General features: G+C 26.1%; 2 protein-coding genes across 7 annotated transcripts; both read left to right on the top strand.

The window, feature by feature from the left end:
- The first annotated feature begins 15 nt into the window (after positions 1 to 15).
- LOC139995287 (uncharacterized) lies at positions 16 to 10965 on the top strand. 3 transcript variants are annotated; one of them, XM_072018617.1, is made up of 11 exons: positions 16 to 307; positions 2430 to 2527; positions 3071 to 3217; positions 3304 to 3423; positions 3626 to 3776; positions 4714 to 4843; positions 5020 to 5173; positions 5284 to 5472; positions 5554 to 5673; positions 5765 to 9081; positions 10823 to 10965. In XM_072018617.1, the coding sequence occupies exons 1-11, from the start codon at positions 16 to 18 to the stop codon at positions 10830 to 10832; spliced, it is 4728 nt and encodes a 1575-aa protein (XP_071874718.1). In that variant the 3' UTR covers positions 10833 to 10965. The 3 variants fall into 3 exon arrangements, with proteins under 3 accessions (XP_071874718.1, XP_071874719.1, XP_071874720.1); XM_072018618.1 differs by lacking the exon at positions 10823 to 10965 and having other exon boundaries at positions 5765 to 10509; XM_072018619.1 differs by lacking the exons at positions 16 to 307; positions 3071 to 3217; positions 3304 to 3423; positions 3626 to 3776.
- Positions 10966 to 11020: 55 nt separating this feature from the next.
- Positions 11021 to 19476, top strand: Rsg7 (regulator of G-protein signaling 7). Of its 4 annotated transcripts, none has more exons than XR_011801936.1 (14): positions 11021 to 13361; positions 13723 to 13875; positions 14026 to 14251; positions 14323 to 14419; positions 14511 to 14561; positions 14933 to 15088; positions 15207 to 15430; positions 15538 to 15758; positions 15911 to 16024; positions 16105 to 16230; positions 16350 to 16536; positions 16714 to 16806; positions 18165 to 18359; positions 18801 to 19476. XR_011801936.1 is itself a non-coding variant. In XM_072018632.1 (13 exons), the coding sequence occupies exons 3-13, from the start codon at positions 14033 to 14035 to the stop codon at positions 18228 to 18230; spliced, it is 1554 nt and encodes a 517-aa protein (XP_071874733.1). In that variant the 5' UTR covers positions 11021 to 13361; positions 13723 to 13875; positions 14026 to 14032; the 3' UTR covers positions 18231 to 19476. The 4 variants fall into 4 exon arrangements, 1 of the variants encoding a protein (XP_071874733.1); XR_011801935.1 differs by having other exon boundaries at positions 18796 to 19476; XR_011801934.1 differs by having other exon boundaries at positions 18431 to 19476.
- The last annotated feature ends 287 nt before the right edge of the window (positions 19477 to 19763 follow it).

Genomic DNA, 19763 nt, shown 5'->3' with positions numbered 1-19763 from the left:
AGAAATTTGTTGAATATGAGCGAAGGAGCGAATTCGGTTTCGCAAATCAGCGAGAATTCGCTTACGACCTTGAAAGATGAGGTCGATCCTGAGGAACTTCCTCCGAGAACGATATCACACACGACGAGAAGGTCGCGATTTGGTACAAGCAATGTCCCATTGTCGCCTTACATTTTGATCGATGGTAGAAAATTGCGAAGCTCCTTGGCATTGAGCAAAAAAAAGCTTCCCCGACGTGTGAATTTCCCAACAAATGACAATCACTTGATTACGGGATGCCTGGAACCGGCCAATCCATGGAAACTCGGTGAGGATAAATATTTTTATCTTACATCTCATCTTTACATTCATTCCTCCATTTTATATTGCTGGCTCTTTTAAAGGTTTATGCTCTGTAATTGTATTAATTAATAAATATTAATGATTCACAAGAATCCATTTATCTACGATAATACTTTAATCGTCATTAAGTTAACTTTATAGATACGTAAATATAAATGTTTCTAACAAATGTATGTATGATGTTTGTTTACTTATTTGTGAGTTACAGAGATTTGTACTTTATACTTGTATTGATTAATAAACATTAATAATTCAAAAAACTGTACATCCTTAGTAATAATGTAAGCATTAAATTTGGTTATTATTAAAAAATATTTATATATAAATGTTTGTAAAAACTCTGTGTGAAATGTATATTAACGTAATTAGAGAAATTTGTGACTTATAGAGATCTATATCTTATACTATATAATTCGAGAATCTGTACTTTATTTGTCATTAAATTAATTACATGGACATTTAAATTATTTACCAATTAACTATAGAAAAATATCCATATTTCACAAAGTTACTTAATTTAAGTTTAATCTAATATGTCAACTATTCTTTAGAGAAGCACTAGAACTTTTAAAATTTAATAAAATCACAAATATTTTCAAAGGCATATAATCTAAAAGTATATCAGAAGGTATTAAGCTAGTTTAATTTATTTTATATGTTTAATTATATTATTTTGGCATTTATTAATAAGAATATATGTTTAGTTATATAGAAACTGTATTTATTTAATAATGCTTTTCTATAATAACAAAATAGGATGATTAATTAAAAACTATAATCTAAATTTGAATTGTAATTTATAAATTATAAATTGATAAAATAACTTCTTTAAATTTTATTTTAAAGATGTTATTAGCACTCATAACATAATGGCTATAATTTTAACTATAAAATGATAAGTTACATCATTTGTTAATATCATTTTTGTAATTATTTATTTACATAGTTGTAGTGCATTAAGCCATTAGGTTTTTTTTTATAGGTCATGCCAAATACAGAACGTTTAAGATTTCACAATGTGAACCATATACTAATTATAAGTTTGATGCAATATTGAAGTATGTACAATATATAATTAACCTGTAAATTACTCTTAAACCGTATTGTTTTAATTGTAATTTGTAAATTAGATTATTTTAAATAGAACAATGTATATTATAAAATTGTCTTATATAATAAAGAATTTGTTATATTCTCGAATTTATACCAATTTTATTCAAGTACACATTTGACTGTTTAAAAACATTACATGAGAATTAAATAAATTCTTTTTTAATGAAATAATGTGAAACTATGATATGTGAGAGTATTTTAGTATATCTGTAATTTTTATGCAGTTACATTTAATTTACATCATTGTATTAATACGTTCTCTGTGGAATAATGCATATAAAATGGAAGCTAATTTTTTTAATAAAAACTATTATATTCTGCAGAAAAACAGTATTTGATTTTTGATCTATGTCTTACATTCGTGTTAAAGTAAATATTTGGCTGTACTTTTAAGAAAAAGATGGAGAGTTAATTTCCGCTTGATCCTTTGCTTCTAGGGTCAAATTTATCAACTTGCTTTATTGTGATAGAGAGGTGAACATTCAATGGAAATATAGACACTAGTTAATGATTAAGTCATTGCTACAAATGAAAAGTTTGGTGAGTCACCAATGAATGCCGCAGCGAACGTGTTAAAAACATTGTAATTATGAAATGTAAATAATAAACTGAATCAGAGTTATATTTATAATATGTGTTGTTAGTAACATTTTGTCAAATGGGTTTGATCATGAATAGAATATAATATGTGAGACCTACTACATGAGGTGTATTCAGTATTTGAAAGTAATGAAAAAATGTTCTTATGAATAACATACAAAAACAAAATAAAGTAAAAATATGTATGAATATTGTATGAATCTTCTCAATTATTTTCAATTGTTGAACTATTTCTGAAGTGGATATCACTGTATTATGTTGCATCTTATATAATTGACAGAATCCTCCAGCATCATCTGTTAGTCATATATATCTTAATATGTTGAACTTTTAATTTTTAATATTTTAACAATATGTTGATTAATTGTTCACAGCTGAAAATGTGAATTGTGAAGATGTAATCTCATCATACAAGGAATCCTGTTTAAAACACAATTCAGATCCTCTGGAGATTGTTATAAATCAACTTAAGGTAAAAGTGCATCTTTTCCAAATATTTGTATGCAATATTGGTTTGGATTGAAAAGAATATCAAAGCATCTAATATTAAATAATATTGATTACATATTTAATCATACTAATTATTAATTATTTGTAGTTTTATAACTAATATTCAAACTAGTAGTTACGGATGTAACAAGTATATGTGCAAATGTATATGATATATTTAAGTTATAAAATATTGAAATACAAATAAAGGAAATGAGGAGAATATAAAAAGCAGGAATATAAAATTATATTTACACAATATCTGTTTAAATAAGTATATAAATATAAAAATGTATACATATATAGAAGAAAGATTTTTATTATATTAAATTGAAGCTTAAAATACTTAAGATTAGATATCTGTATCATATTTTACTTCGTGTTTCAAAATAATATTTAAATACTTTAAATGTATAAAGAATTATTTTAAACATAATTATGAATATAGTTTATACATATCATGAAAATACATTTATCATATATATTTATTTGATATTTAGTATTGATAATAATGATTACTGTCCAGAATTTAGATACATTTGAATTGAGAAGTGAAGAGTTAGATTTAAAAGGACAGACATTGGATATTAATCATGCGGAACCATTGGAGGAAATTTTCAAAAGAGTTCGATTTAATAAAGTTAATTTAGAAGCTACATCTTTGGATGATGAGGTATTTCTATTAATTAAAAATTTGATCAAAAATAGTAATTTCTTTTGAAATGATATTTGATATCATTTGTTATTTTTATATTATAGAGTTCTGTGATATTATTTGATATGTTAGAATATTATGAATCTGCAAAGCACTTGAACATTTCATCTAATCAAGGCATTGGAATTTATGGTTGGCAAGCATGTGCAAATATGATAAGAAAGGTATATATAATATGATACATTTCATTTGAAAAGATTTATATGGTTATTAGTTTCAAATATTATCTTTTATTATTTCATTGATTATTGTGTATAGAATGACTATGAATAACGAAAAAATTAGAAATGACACTAAATATATGAGTGCTTAAAATTAAGTTTCATGTTGATTAATACATAATTAATGGAATCATTATTTGTTTAGACCCAATGCTTAGAACATCTTGAAGCTAAGGATGTAATCCTTAATGAACAATACATGAATATCTTGAGTCGTGCATTAAGATTAGTGTGTCATCTACATGTGCTTAAATTAGAAAATTGTGGACTTTCAGGAAGATCTATCGTCACACTAGGTATTTATTATGCAATACAGTTTGTTAGTTCCATTCTTCTTTAATTAATTTATTTTTAAGTAGTCACAATTTAATTTATTGTCATGTTATAGTTCTCATAAAGATTGTTAGTTGAGATTCACAAATCATTAAATATGACATAAGTAAAACGCATATAATAAAGTGAGAATAATTTTGACATTTTTTAAATAATTGCGGATATATCATCTTTACATTTTTTTACAGAATATTAATACTGTAATTGTACTATATTTTTCTCTCTTGTTAATGCAATCATTTAGGATTAGTTATAGAAACCAATATAATGTAAAAATTTTAATTTTATATGATCATATTAATAAAAAATGAACAAAATATAGCGTTTTAAATACTTTTATCTATTTTATCTTTAAATAATATTATTTGTAGTAAATGGAAAGTTTCTCAAAAACATTAAAAATGTTGAAATTATTCAAGCAATTTATTGGATTGTAATATAAATATAAGTTTAGTTAAATTGACTCAATATTATTTCTTATTTGACTAAACTTATTTATGTTACAACCTAATAATTAAAAATTTCGCTATATTGATAAAATAATTAGAACTACTACTAAAATTATAAGATATTTAACTAGTTTCTATATATAAATACAATTTCATTGCAGTAAGAAGTTATATTTTTCTTTCTCTGCATCATTTTATATACAGTTGTTAAGTAGATTGCTTCTATTTATTAGATCTATTTAAACATTTCAGAATTAAGAAAAATTATAATAATAAAATGCTGTACTTTTATTTAAGTACTTGAAAAAAAATTTGTTCTATAGTATTAATTAAAAGTTTCTGAAATTGCATTCTATAATTTTGATTACTCTCTGTTACTTATTACTTTACTCAAACAAAATTGATGAAATAAGTTTCTGATAATGTTACAGTAACATAGTGTTTTTAACAGTTGCAGCATTAAAAATGAACACTGGAATAAGAGAACTTTACTTAGCTGACAATGGGCTGAATTTATATGATGCAATACAGCTTGGTTCTCTTCTTAGATTAAATAATCATATACAGCTACTTGATATTAGGTACGTAAAAACAGAGGTAATGGATAATAAAACAAAACAATAAGATGTATAACTCTATAGCATTTGTCTTTTAATTATGATTACATGTGTTTTTAACGAATTTTTCTAATAAAAAACTAACTTACATATTTTACAATATATATTGAAAATTATTCTGAAGTAAAATGTTCTTTTAGTAATAATGTCATTCAAGATGATGGTGTACGTGATATCCTAGAAGGTCTCATCAATCAAATAAACGAGGACAAAGATGGTAAAGGTTTAAGCATATTAGTATTATGGAATAACCAACTGACAAAAAAATCATCTCCCTATTTCGCACGTATTATAGTATGTAATTTTATTTTATCATTATAGTTACGCATGTATAAACTATACATTTATAGTTATTGCTTTATGTATTTATATGCACTTGTATTATATTAATGCTGTTTATATAGGCATTGTCTAAGACGTTAGAGACACTAAATATTGGAAAAAATATGTTGTCTGATGAGTTGTTATTAATTATAAAAGATGCACTGAAAAAGAACCATGTTCTATTACAATTGGGAATACAATCAACTGAGCTTACATGTGATGGAATTGTTACATTATCTGAAATCATTGAAATAAACCATGCATTACAAGTAAATAGCATGAGCTTTAGAATATAAAAAAAAGATATAAAATCATTTTGTATTCAACTTATGTCTGTTTTACTGTTTTAGAGGATAGATTTAAGAAATAATAGAATACATTTGACTGGAATGAAAGCTCTCAGTTCTGCTATGAAAAAGAATAAAAATATTACTAAAATAGATTTAGATGATAAACCTGATATAAAAATGGTAAGTGAATAAATCAGTGTCATTTTTCACTAAAAAAATATTTAAAAATATTATATTATAATTATTTGTTTTTTTTTTATGTTAATAATAGGATGATTTAAACGAGACCTTGCTTCAGTACACGCAACTTGTAGCTGAAATTCGAAGCTGTTGTTTGGAAAACGAGAAAAGTCGTATATTAGAAGAAAATAGCGAAGGTTTTGATAATTCATATCATAGCAGATTCTGTAGTGCAACCACCCGTAAAATTTCGCTTACTTGTCAAACATTACCATGTTCTTTATCACCCATGATTTCAATACAAAAAGATGAGCCTGGACGATCGATGCTCGAACCGAAACGTATTAATGGAGGTCGTCTTCGTTCTCCAGCCCCTAGTCCCGCTTCTTCACCCATAGCCAGTCCGATATTAAGTCCCTCGCGAAGTCGGTTTGTGGTGTCCCGAGTTCCAGAAACATTACGTACTACAGAATCCTCAGTACCATCGTCATCATCTGTTCTTCCATCCCTTGGATCATCACCTACCTTTGTCACTTCTGCAAGTGGGTCATCTAGATTTCGTGTTTCAGTTGTTGAATCAGCAAATACTGTATCTTTATCTAAACCTGTTATTACTACGACCGAGGCTGATATCATGGTTGGTTTAAATCCAAAAGTTAATATTGCAGAATCGACTGATTTAAGTTCGAAAGTTAATATTACAGAATCCACTGATTTAGATGATTTGAATACCGTACTCGCATCTGAATCAGAAAAGAATAAGCAAACCATTGAAAGTTTTCGAAGTATTTCAAACGACTTGTCTCGTCTAGCTTTAAATGTGGTAGAAGAAACGTATACACCGACGATACTTGGATATCCTGTAGAAGAATTAAATACAAATAAATCTTTTGTTAAGACAAGGGTTGAAACTCAGCCTGATGATAATATAAGTTCTATTAATCTAGAACGCAAGAAAGATGATGTGCCAGACAATCAAATTATTTCGAATCGATTGGAAGATGTTTCAACGATGACAGATATCGAGAGTGTAGAAAATCGTTCTAACGAAAATACAGAAGATGTAAAAACGTTTACACTTACAGATAGGAACGGAAAAAGTCCGCCTTATAATACAATAAGTGATAAACCAATAATTTGTAAGAAAGGTTACGATGCAACGGATAAAGTAACAAATACTCGTACAAACGAAAGTGTAGAATTGCAGTCGCAAACGAAACACGATCCAATACAAAAAAGTACTTCTAATTTAGGAAAATTACTTTCGCTGTTTCAACATTCTAGTTGTTTTTTTTCTGATTCTACTCCTATTAATCAGTTGAAAAGTAAAAATACGTTTCAAGGTAGCATAAACAGCATGATGACTCTTGGAGATAAATTCCATTATTACATAAAAGATAAGAGAGATAGGATTTATAATCGTGAAACAGAAGAGTCCTCGGTATCGCTAAAGAGTAAATCAAAATTTTTCAATGTTTCTCAATTGCCAAGTTTACAAAGTTTAGCGAATATGATCCCATCGTTTAGATTCGAAGGTAATATAAATGCTTCTGGACAAAGTAATAAGCCTTGTTCCAAAGAAGTAGATCTTTTACTCAAGAAAGATAGTGAAAATGATTCAGTTGATACAGAAAAAAAATCTGTTGAACATAGTAAAGAAAGCAAAACCTTACGTGTCTATTTAGAAGGACGAAAGTCCAGTCCTACTTTAGATAATCAATTATTATCTGAAAATATACAATCAAAATTTCCTCCTGGTGTTACTAACAAAGATGTAGTATTAGCTGCAGATTGCATTGTTTCGAATATAATTGATACTTGTTCTAAAATTGTGAATAATAATTTATTAATGCATGTTTCAAATAGTAACACGATTGTACCTGTACCTAAATTAATAGGTATACCTGAATATTCTGCTTTAAAAGCAGTTAAAAACGATGTACAGAAACGAAATATAGCGGGAATACTAGATAAAGTAGATCCTATACTAATAAAAGAAACGAATAATGAAACTTTAACAGACAGTATTAATTTTACTAGTGATAACAAATCTTTGTCGTGTAGTATGATGTATGATGTAAGCAATGATATGCATACTGTACATACGTCTGACAGAATGCACAATTTAGTAATATTAAATATAAGTACAAAAGATAATGTTGGAAATAATTCTGCTTTTAATGTAAATAGTACAGGAAGTAATACAGCATGTTTTGTATGTAATCAAAAATGTGTCTGTAATGTAAATAATAAATCACTTGAATGTTATAATACGTTGAAGATAAATGTAGAAACGAATTGTTTAAATAATGAAGTTACCAGAATGTATAGTATTGACAGTAATAGTGATAGAAATGTCTTTATAAATGTTCATAATATGCCAACAAGCAATGACGTAGAAGGAATAAATGTATATCGTGTAAATAATAGTACGAATTGGAAAAGCGCAATTGTAAATAACATACCAGAAGCAAAGATATCAAAAATAAATTGTACATGTAAAGATACTAACTCCGAATTTAGCGATGATAGTGTACATTCATGTACTTCAGTACTTTATAGAGATGTAAATACACCAATAAAACAAGAAGTGGTAGAGCCATTTGTTATAAAACATAACAAATATATTGAAATAAGTAATATAATTGAAATGAAAATTAATAGTTCTATTGTGAAAAATATTATGGATCATATGTTCAAGGATATGAATATTGTTATGCCCATACCAAGAATGTACTCTTCTATGACAAACTTCAATGTGTTAATTCTTAGAAATCTTATACATCATGTAGCTGATATCTCTATTGATGAAACTCCGATCAAAAAGCTTTCATTAGATATTACAACTAATAATTGGCCGAATATCGTTAAAGTAAAGACTTTATTTTGTGATCTATCTCAGATATCTCATTCATCAATGAATGCTATAACTGAAAAGCCAGAAAACATTCATAACAACAATGAAGCGTTAAAAATCGATGAAAATTCTTCACTGGAGGATAATGCCGAAGAAAGTATGAGTTTTTACAAAGAACAGAAAGTCAAAGAAAACGAGGCTTTTGGAATTGTTTCCGAATATTCTTCAGTACCTGTAATAGCTGATCCTATTGTCCATTCAAAAGAAAATGCATCTTATTTGAAAGACAATAATGATGTAAGCATTAACTCACCAGAGAATATTTATATGCTCAGTAACTTTGGATCAAATATTGCTCAACATTTAAAATGCACAAATTCGGATGATATAAATGATACGACTCAACAATACTTAAATGCAATTAAATGTGCAGTTGCCACAACTATGTGTTCAACAGCTGTAGTGAACACAAGGGGCAATACAACAGTTGACATTATTTCTGATCAGAATACTAATATTGCTGAGCCTTCATCAGTAATTCGTGCAAACAGGTGAGTAAATTAAGCTATCAGAATTAATGAAAATTATAAATCTATATTACACTGAAAGTATTTCAGAAGAAAATATTTATTAAACGTTGTAGTTAAATATTAATATTTTTATATTCTATTTCTCTCCAGTATATATAATTTGAAGAACATGTAATTTATTGTAATTTTGATCTTAAATATTGAAAAGTGATATGAAAGAACTATTTCATATATTTCATAGTTGATGTTTAGAAGAAGTTTAAAATAAATTCTTTTTATTGTGAATATAAAGCTTTTTGTATTAACAAAGTTCCATATATTGAACATGGTCTCATTTTTTACAAAATCTTTTAATCTGAAATATTCAAGCTAGCTTTAATTTGGAATAATATTGGTATTATGGCACACATGTATATTAACTGGACTGATCTTATGATATGATTTTCTTCTGTTATATTGAAGCTATTAGATAAATTTAATTTTCTTTATTCTGAATTAAATATGAGCTGAAGCAACACAAACACGCGCACACGCATACACATGCTATTAAGTAATTGCTTTATATATGTTATTAAAATAAAATTATAATGTAATAATGGAAATAATTAAAGTCAAATTGAATACTTGTGTATATTATAACGAAGAAAGATTTTTAATGCTTAATGTTATCTAAATGATTTCATGCTGCTTATTCTTCATTATACTGCATCAGATTTGATATGTGAAATTAAGAATTGTATATAATTAATCTATGTATAAAGTGGACTGATTCAACCGCCATAAACATAAAAATTTATAAAACGCATTGTTTTGTAAAAACGATTTGAATCTGGTGGAAAAATATAATACCTATAAAATTTGTGAGACTTTATATTTTATTTGAGAAGTAATGCTTTTTCTTTTATTTATGCTGATTTCAACAGTATCTTATGTCTCGCTTGCACTTATTATAATAACTTTCATTCGACTAATGGAATCGTATTAATTTTCCTTTTAAAAAATACTATAAAAATTTCATTTCACTTTTGTATATTTCCTATGCTAATAAAAAATCTTAACAGTTTGATCCATATAATACTTAACTTATTTAATACTTAACACATAACACTAGTGTTGTATAAGCAGAAATTAAAAGCTTTATCGCATCTTTTTTAAGAATTTTATATTTGTAAGAACTATTTATTTATATTGATACAGTAAAGTGCTACGGAAACCTTTTAATCTATATAAATTGTTGATACAAATATGTATGTGTTTTGTAAATTTTATGTAACTGACATTATTTAGTTAAAAGTGATATTTGAATTAATAACAGATCTTATTTTTTAAAAGTTGAATATACATTTTATTTGATTCATTGTTAAACATAAAATTTTAGAAAAAACAATTACTGTATTTTTTTATGATATGTATATGATATATTGATCACATTAAAGCAATTAAGAAGTATATATTATTTATTTTATTGTATCCTCATCATTAATATTTATATATTATCCTTATCATATAAGGTATAAGATATAAGCATTGAATAGAGTTACAATACTCCAATTTCTTTTTTCATATTCATGATATTTATCATATTTTATTGAAGTATTTATTTTTGAGTTACCGTTTTGAACCTTTTAAGAACTGTTTAAGAAGTTGTGGTAAAGATTTTACTTTACTGTATCAAATGATTATGTATGCTATGAATTAATTTATCATAAAAATGAGACGGTATAAAATTACTTTATAAGAATCATTAACGTGATTTTTGTAGCACAAAATAAAATCAATGATATTGAAGAAGAAAAAGAAGAAGAAGAATTGCATCTTGTTGAATATGAAGACACAGAATTAAAGAGAAGATATATGGAGGAAAATAACAATCTTTACGATTTTGACGATGAAATTGACGAATTCAAGCAACTGACAATGGATCTTGAACCAAAGTATCAGCAATATGCTAAATGGAGGATCTAAAACTACGTATTATTTGACCGCTTTAATAGTGCGTGATGGTTTTGTAAGAACACAAGTTCAGCTCATAGAGTCGTTCCAAGGAAATTATATTGTACAAAAGAAAAGATATAGGTAAATCTTATAAATGTTATTGTATATATATAGACAATTTGTAGTGTTTTATACATTAGTTCAGTTCAGCTTTAGTTCAAAGGTTTAAATTTATGAACAGGGAAGGTGAAATAGATACAGACCCATATACACATTCATGTGTATTAGGGGATAATATTAGTACGTGTTTGATTCTAGTCTAGAAAACAATTCATCTAATATATATTATAGTATGAATAAAATATCAGCTATAGTTGTCAAAACAAAGTTTGAGATCTAACTGCGGCTATTTTGATATTTCAAAATCAATTATTTAAATGTGTTATAGCTAACTTTAGCTTTCATATGATTTGCACGTGATCGGGAAACGTTGTGCATAATGTAGAGATGGATGTATATAATTGTAATATTATACTACTATGTGTGTACATGAGCGTGTATATACAACTTAATTAAACACTATATACACACTCATATTAGATGCACACCATGAAAAAATTGTTACTTTTGAAAAGCGGTTTGCGTCATTAAGGGAAAAGTATTACAGAAATTGTTATATGTAATATCAGATTTTTATTTATGAATTGTAAAACAATTTCAATATTGACATAATATATTTTTATTATATATAAGTACAGAATATATATATACACGTATATAAGAAGTTCTTGACTTAAACATAAGTCAATGCTTAGACTTGAAATTTGAGTCTTTGTTATTCGAAGAATGTATACTTGTTACATTGTATATTCGTAAAGCTTTCCTTTAATATGTTATTTCTATAAATATATATAGAATACAACTCGTTAGGGAAGAAGGAATGAAATTGACATGATATGAATGTAATTTTATTAAGCCATTGGCCTGTGTCGGGAATTTATTAATACCAATCATCAGTAACTCATAAATTATGTTTCATATATATTCATAATCGCGAAACTTACTTTCGTACATTAAAAGCAGCTGATGAAATATTACATAACATAAAACTCTAAAGTATTATTTTATAATTAATAACGACTTTATGGAGTTCAAAGTAACGAGTAAATGGATAATACCTAATTATATTTTGTTGAATTTTAACGCAGCATGACGAAAAATTAAAAGAAATATTCAACAGTTATAGTTAGCTATATTCATATATTTCTTCAATCACGAAGCTCTATAACTAAAATTAAAATAAAAAGTCGATTAATGAATAGTACTGTGTTGATTTAGCGATCTTAAAAATATAATTATTGTAATTATTTTACAGATATGTATGTACGTACACGCATGCGCGATTCTGTACATTATGTTCGCATAGATTCGCGCGCATGAAATGCGTACGTTTACGTTGTGAAATGAATTATGTACAATTTATATATATTGAGAAGGAATTGAATTTATTAAGAATTTTATCACACCAAGAAATGAAAGAATAAAGATGGTTTACTAACATGTTGCAGTTCAATAATCTCATTAATTAATACACATCGATATTAATACTTGCACATATTAGATATATTTTTATTAAAAGCGTATGTAAGCATTTTACATTTTTATGTTTTGCTAAATGTTTAAAATAGACGTTATTTTGTAAAAATTCTTATTGTCAAATCAACGAATGATCTTTATTGATTTATCATGTAAATATGTAGATATTCTATTACTAAAGAATACGGTTAACCAACATTATGAATTAGTTAACATTTAAAATTAATTTTTTTAATTTTCACAGATTTTTACATCATTTCCGTTTCTGCTATATATATGAATATGATATGATATGCTTTCTACACCATCGTCGTAGCAACATGAAATTGTACGCGCAGTCGTGGTTCGAATGTACAAAGGAATCTCACGTACATATATGTATAGTAAAAACACCGATCTATTATTTCACCTATCAAAAACAATTTATTATTGGTTTATTTGTAAATTATTGTTATTAATGAAATAATTCGAACAATTTATTTAAAATGAAACAATCTTGTCTAAATGCAATTCTACGAATGAATAGAATGTGTTCATAGTTTTGTGATTTTGGAATATTGATCGTGTAATGAGGAAGATTTGTGCTTCAAATACAGTTTGCCTCATAAAAATAAGTTTTCGAATAGATCGTGAAATACTATAGATGCATATTTTTTAATATGGAAAGGTCGAATCATTATTTCTGATAGAGAAATTGCCTATCAAGAAAGAACATGAATGATTGGCACTGTTGATCATTCTAAGATTTAGTTTTCGTTCCCTGAGAGTCGGTAATATTATTATTAACTATCTAATCATTTGTTGAAGTAAAATTTTCTTTGTAAATTAAATTTAATGTGATGATCATTTTTAAAGAATGTATGAAAATTTGATTTTCATTGTGCCTGATTAGAATATGAAGTTAACTATAATAACTAGTAAATTCATATATTGTAATTATTATTATATTTTTTCGTTTTTTAATATCAATTTAAATTTAAGAATGCTTAAATTTTTCTGATTTATTGAAATTTACATTTTTCGTGCTATAAATGTATATATAATACAATGATACATATTGTGACATTGATTTATACACTGAAAATATATTGAAATATAAAGAAATATTTCATTTATATATTTTTTTACCAGCTGTTTCTGCCTCATCTTAGTGAAATGTATAATTGGCATGGCTTTGTGATAGTGAATAGTCAATTAATCGGATATTGGCTTAGGTCTTGATAAATATAATGTAAACAAGACACTTTTCTTTTATTCATGTCATGGAGAATATACTTTTTTAAGGTAAATATATTTCTGTTTTCAACTAACTAAATTAATTAATAAAACTAAATTTTTTAAATAATAAGCTCAAACACTAGTGAACCTTCTACATTTATTTTATACCTTGAATAATATAAATGCAATAAAAATCTTTCCAACATACTGTTTTAGCTTGGATATGGTAACTATGAATTCTGAACAATCGGCATGTCGCCGAAAACCAGGTGAAAATAATGACATTGGAGGAACAGCTGATCGATATAGAAGTAGAGATAATCAAATAGATCAATGTAACAATCAAAATGGCCAAGCAGTTGACAAATCTCCAAGTAGTCCCACATATCATATCACTGCCTCATGTGCCGAAGATACACCTAATTATCTTGTGTATCAGAAAGTAAGAGAGAATATTTTTTTTATAATTTTTAAATGCTCTTATCTTTAATTTTATTTATCTGTGTATTGTAGATGGAAGATATTGTAGAAAAAATGTCAGATGAAGTTACAGGTGTTCCAGTGAAAACGGTAAAGAATTTTATGACAAAAACACCTTCTGTTTTTACTGGTAATATATTACAATTTTATTTGACATTTTATTATTCTTTCTTTATTTTTTAATATAATATTAATGTACTTAATTCTCTTTATTATTTTAGGTACAGATTTAATATCATGGATGATGAAGGCCATGGCTATAGATGATCAAGGTATAGTTAAAATATTAAGTACATAAACATTAGGGAAAAATCACAAAATAAAAGGGTTTTTGTTTCTGCTTTCAACTATTAATTATATTATAATTAATCATAGCCTTCAAAGTATAATAGTAGCTTAAAGTAATAGTTATTTATTTAGCTCTTGTCTTAGAATTATTAATTGATTCAAAAAATGTAACTACTACAAAATAAGAGATATGGAATTTATGGAGAATTACATAAAAAATGGCAAACAATTTAATTGTATAAGTAATATTGAATGATTTAATTTTTAAAATGTTCTTTTATTGTTTGATTTTCCCTCATAAATCATATAAAAAGTTATTTGATTTTAACTAATTAGAAATGTATTAATATGATAGAGGCACTTCATGTGGCACATCTTATGGCATCTCATGGATATTTCTTCCCTATTGATGACCACTGCCTTACTGTAAAAAATGATAATACTTTCTACAGGTTTCAAACACCATATTTTTGGCCATCAAATTGTTGGGAACCAGAAAATACTGATTATGGTATGAAAACTACTTTTTTAAAAAATTTATCATTGATTACACAAATATATTTCTTGTACTAATTATAGAAGTATCAAATTATTTGTAAAAGAATTTATATTTAACTTTAATATTATAGCTGTCTATTTATGCAAAAGAACGATGCAAAATAAAACACGTTTAGAATTAGCAGATTATGAGGCTGAAAATTTAGCGAAGTTGCAGAAAATGTTTTCGAGGAAATGGGAGTTCATTTTTATGCAAGCAGAAGCACAAAGCAAAGTCGATAAAAAGCGAGATAAATTGGAAAGAAAGGTTCTGGATAGTCAGGAAAGAGCTTTCTGGGATGTATATAGACCAATGGTAATAATATTTAATTTTATTCGTATCTTTTGAAAAATTATTTCTTTTTGAATAATGATAACATATTTAATATAATAGGAAACTTATATAATTATTATATGTTTCAGCCTGGATGTGTTAATACGACAGAAATGGACATTAAGAAAGCATGCCGTACTTATAAACCAATTTCGAAGTTAAACAAACATTTAGGTATGACTAGTACCGACATTCCTTCACATTCAGGATCGTTCTCGATATCATCGATAGAATCGTTAAATAAAGAGATTGAAATGTTAAAATCTAGACTAGATAGATCGAATATAAAGGTCTCGAAAGTTTCAGAAGCGTAAGTAAATATCATCTTTAAATATTATCGAATATTATTGTAAATTTTTGCCAAACCTGTATGATGTTATATAATTAATTTATTTTAAGCAATATTAATTTGTTTAAATTACATATCTTATTTTTAAGTATTTTTAATTTTAATTATTTTAGTCTGATTGCATATTTTGAGCAGTATGTAGAGTATGATCCTTTTTTCATACAACCTGAATTTACAAATCCATGGATATCAGATAATCCTGAAATGTGGGAGCAAGAAAAATTAGCGTATGTGTATTTCTTAATTTATATTATCTTTATTTATGTGTACATTATTAAGATAATATATCTGATTTTTCTTTAAATAGCAAAGAAATATCAACAAGAAGAGTAAAAAGATGGGGTTTTAGTCTTCAAGAATTGCTACAAGATCCTGTTGGTAGAGAACAATTTATACGCTTTCTGGATAAAGAGTTCAGTGGTGAAAATCTAAAGTAAGTTAATAGTAGAAAGATATTCTAACTTAGATAGTCATATTCAAGTTTTGATATCTCTGTAAAATAAAATACAACTATAGAGATTAAAAATACAAATTCCTCGTTGATATACGTAGATTTTGGGAAGCCGTACAAGAATTGAAAACATTACCTCAAAAAGAAGTTCAAAATAAAGTGAACGAAATTTGGAATGAGTATTTGGGTCCAGATGCTAGTTGTCCAATTAACGTCGATTGCCAGTCCTATGAGCTAACAAAGAAGCATTTACAGAAACCTGATCGATGGTGTTTCGACATAACAGCGGTACAAATTACAAACAAGATTTTACAAGCTAAAATTAAGAAACTTCGTAGAAAAGATATTTATTCAAGAAATTCATTGAAATATTAAGATCGAATAAATTAAATGTAATAAAAGCTTAAAAATAATAATAATAATTGAGAAAATAATAAAACAATCTTTTGTGGTATTCAATTTTAGGCGCACGTTTATCATCTGATGAAAAGCGATAGTTACTCCAGGTATCTTCGCTCGGAAATGTATAAGGATTTTCTCAGTGGCTCGAAGAAAAAGGTCAATATATCATTTATAAATTATATTTTGACATATTAGATCACTACTATGAGTAGTAGCACCCCGACACGTAGTAGTTACGCAGTTATTAATATAGTTACAATTATTATAATTGTAATTGTTATTGTAACTGTTATTTTAATATTCCTAATGCTGTTATTTTAATTTATAAAAACAATTATGAATATATATATATATTATCATCTTTACTGCTGCCGTCATCATTACCACTAACGTCGTTATTTGTCTTCATCATCGCCATCGTTATGGTCGTCTTCGTCACTATCATCTTTGTCTGCATTATTATTATCATTTAGATAAGATATTTTGTTTAATTAAATTAATTTCATTACAATATATAGCTTATTGTTATGATATTATTTACTAATTTTGTTGTCCTACAATACTATTTGTATTCTTATTACATTATTTAAATTTACTTATTTCAATTTTTTCACAATTTTTGTACACAACATTTTTTATATGCATACACAGTATTTGATCTTTTAATGATTATAATCTTGTAGCCCGCTTTTTGAGATATTTGGTTTCCGCTGTGACTTTGAGATTGTTATTGTGTTGGAGATAGTTTTTTTTACTTAGATAGTTTTTATTTAGCAGATTATTATTTGCATATGTTTTATATTTTTTCAGGCATTTTTCAGTCTTTTGTTTTTAGTTTTTAACTACAGCTTCACTACTGATGTATGTATCACCTAACTACTTCAAGAAAAGAAATGAAAAATTATAACACTATATTTATATTAACTTCAAGCAAAAAATAATACAAGTCGGTAACTAACAATTATAAAATATCAGTTTGTAGAAGGTTTGTCAATTTATTCAATGTAATTAGATGATAAAAATCACCCAAACAAATTGCAAAAATAATATTTAATAATATTAATGTTTTTGTAATTAAATAATTATACGTTATCGTGTATGTATATACTCAAGAATTACAATCAAATCTCTAACAGTATCTAAAGATCTCTAACAGTTCTTTTTGCTGGAAACAATTTTTTACTCAACAGTGTCAAAAATTTAACTTCATTAGTTTATGCAACCAAAATGTAAAGCTTTTATATTAATGTTACATAATAGACATTATGAATATCACCAACATTATTATCATTATTATCGTCGTCGACATCACCATCGCTGTCAATATTATTAATAACATTTTTACAGTTCTTTATAATACTTTATAACACTTACTTATATTGCATATACTTAAAACTTCTTAAATAGTAATACGCTGCAAATTCGAGAGTTTTGTAAACATTTAAAAAAATTAGCTTAAAAAAGAAGTTGTAGCATCTGTTAATAAAATTACATCCTTTGTTCAATTATTTCAGACTTCAGTAAAAGGTATTCGTTCTATTGTATCGTTCAGCGGGCGCAGGGACACAACCACGTCGTAATCACCAGCTTAAAAATTTTTCATAAGTGGTTTTGGGAATCTTTCCAAGTCTCGTGTTATGTTTTCGTATTCAGAATGATTCGAAAAGGAGACAATGCAGTTCATTTTATTACTATTATGCTAAAAAAGAGTAAGTATGCAAAATACTTTAAATCCGCATCTAGCGCAATTTTCCACTTGTTTCCATACAATTTTTTGTAGAATAATTGAGTCTCTTGGAAGCCAAACTGATCAACTCCATTTTTTGTCAATTTTTTAATTTTATTATCTATGTATATAATTAATAAATGTTCAATTCTAAGGACGTTTAAAGAACGGTGTTTGTAACATCATCCTCTACCTTTTATTTTATGGAATTGATCAGAATGATTCTTAAACAACTCAGTGATAAATCATACCAAGCCCTAAAATAGATTTTGTAAATAATTTATTCCAATAGACGTATCATTAGTACAAGCAAAAAATTTATAACTGTATAGAGCAATTCTATAAACATTTATTTATTAAATTACACGTCATTAGTGATATTTAATTATTTATAATTATTGTAATATATTTTTCCCAAGTATAGGTAGTCTAAATTAAAGTAAACACTACAATTGTAAAATAATAATCCTACATGGAATTCTAAAGAGACTATCAAGAAATTCTCAAATATGAAATTTTTATAAGTTGATATTCCATCGACAAAAATTAGTTATGTTCAGGTATGCATATGTTTGAAAGAAAAGGAAAAAGCATCTCAGATTATTAACTGTTACAACAGTCAGAAACTAAAATGCATGATTAACATGTAATGATTAATAATACATTAGTAATTATTATACAATAAAATTTTAATAAAGCACATGTTCCACTATACTCTTTCATATCTTACAAAAATGAAATGTTTGTCAATACAATAAGTATTGTATTAAGTAAAGTAATTGAGATCAAATATTAAAAATATAATTCCTACATTTCTGAGTAACACATAACTCTTGTATGCCTTTGACAATGTTTAAAATCTACAGTATTTGTTTAAGATTAATAAAGAAAGAAACAATAGGATACCACACACCTATTTTCGTATCAATTATATTTTTCATGAATAGACAAATACGCCTGTAGTGAAGAAAACATATTATACGAAAAGTTATCAAGCATTTGCAATCTTGTAATATTTATTATATTAAAACTTATTGTAAGCCAGGTATATATTAGAAGAACAAAATGTAATTATAAATATAACATAGTATAAAAAAGAACAGTGATGTATGATCTTTTATCTAGCAGTACTTCATTGACCCAAAATTTGTAAATAGTGTAAGATTATCTCCAATTTTTTAAGATTATCTGAAATTATCTATAGTCTTTTTATTTATGATGTACGTAATTTAAATTTAGTATGGTGATAGATTGCTCCTGCGCGATTGCAATAAAGGTATTTTAAAGTATTTTTTAAAGACTATAATATTTGGTTGTTTTTAATAATAAATTAATTTCAAAATATATATTATTCGTCCTATAAAATTTTTTGTCGTTAAGTATTTTT

Source organism: Bombus fervidus, chromosome 15, assembly GCF_041682495.2.
Source record: "Bombus fervidus isolate BK054 chromosome 15, iyBomFerv1, whole genome shotgun sequence".
Classification (NCBI taxonomy): domain Eukaryota; kingdom Metazoa; phylum Arthropoda; class Insecta; order Hymenoptera; family Apidae; genus Bombus; species Bombus fervidus.
The sequence above is the reverse complement of the archived record's forward strand: the minus strand, read 5'-3'. Positions and strand labels throughout refer to the sequence as shown.

What these genes read in the sequence shown, in the direction of transcription:
- LOC139995287 (XM_072018617.1), top strand. Translation starts at nt 16, where the DNA reads ATGAGCGAAGGAGCGAATTCGGTTTCGCAAATCAGCGAGAATTCGCTT. An exon ending in CCTATTTCGCACGTATTATA is followed by an intron (nt 5,174 to 5,283) that starts GTATGTAATTTT and finishes CTGTTTATATAG; the next exon opens with GCATTGTCTAAGACGTTAGA. An exon ending in AAATAAACCATGCATTACAA is followed by an intron (nt 5,473 to 5,553) that starts GTAAATAGCATG and finishes TTACTGTTTTAG; the next exon opens with AGGATAGATTTAAGAAATAA.
- Rsg7 (XM_072018632.1), top strand. Translation starts at nt 14,033, where the DNA reads ATGGTAACTATGAATTCTGAACAATCGGCATGTCGCCGAAAACCAGGT. An exon ending in GGGATGTATATAGACCAATG is followed by an intron (nt 15,431 to 15,537) that starts GTAATAATATTT and finishes TATATGTTTCAG; the next exon opens with CCTGGATGTGTTAATACGAC. An exon ending in TCAGTGGCTCGAAGAAAAAG is followed by an intron (nt 16,807 to 18,164) that starts GTCAATATATCA and finishes CAATTATTTCAG; the next exon opens with ACTTCAGTAAAAGGTATTCG.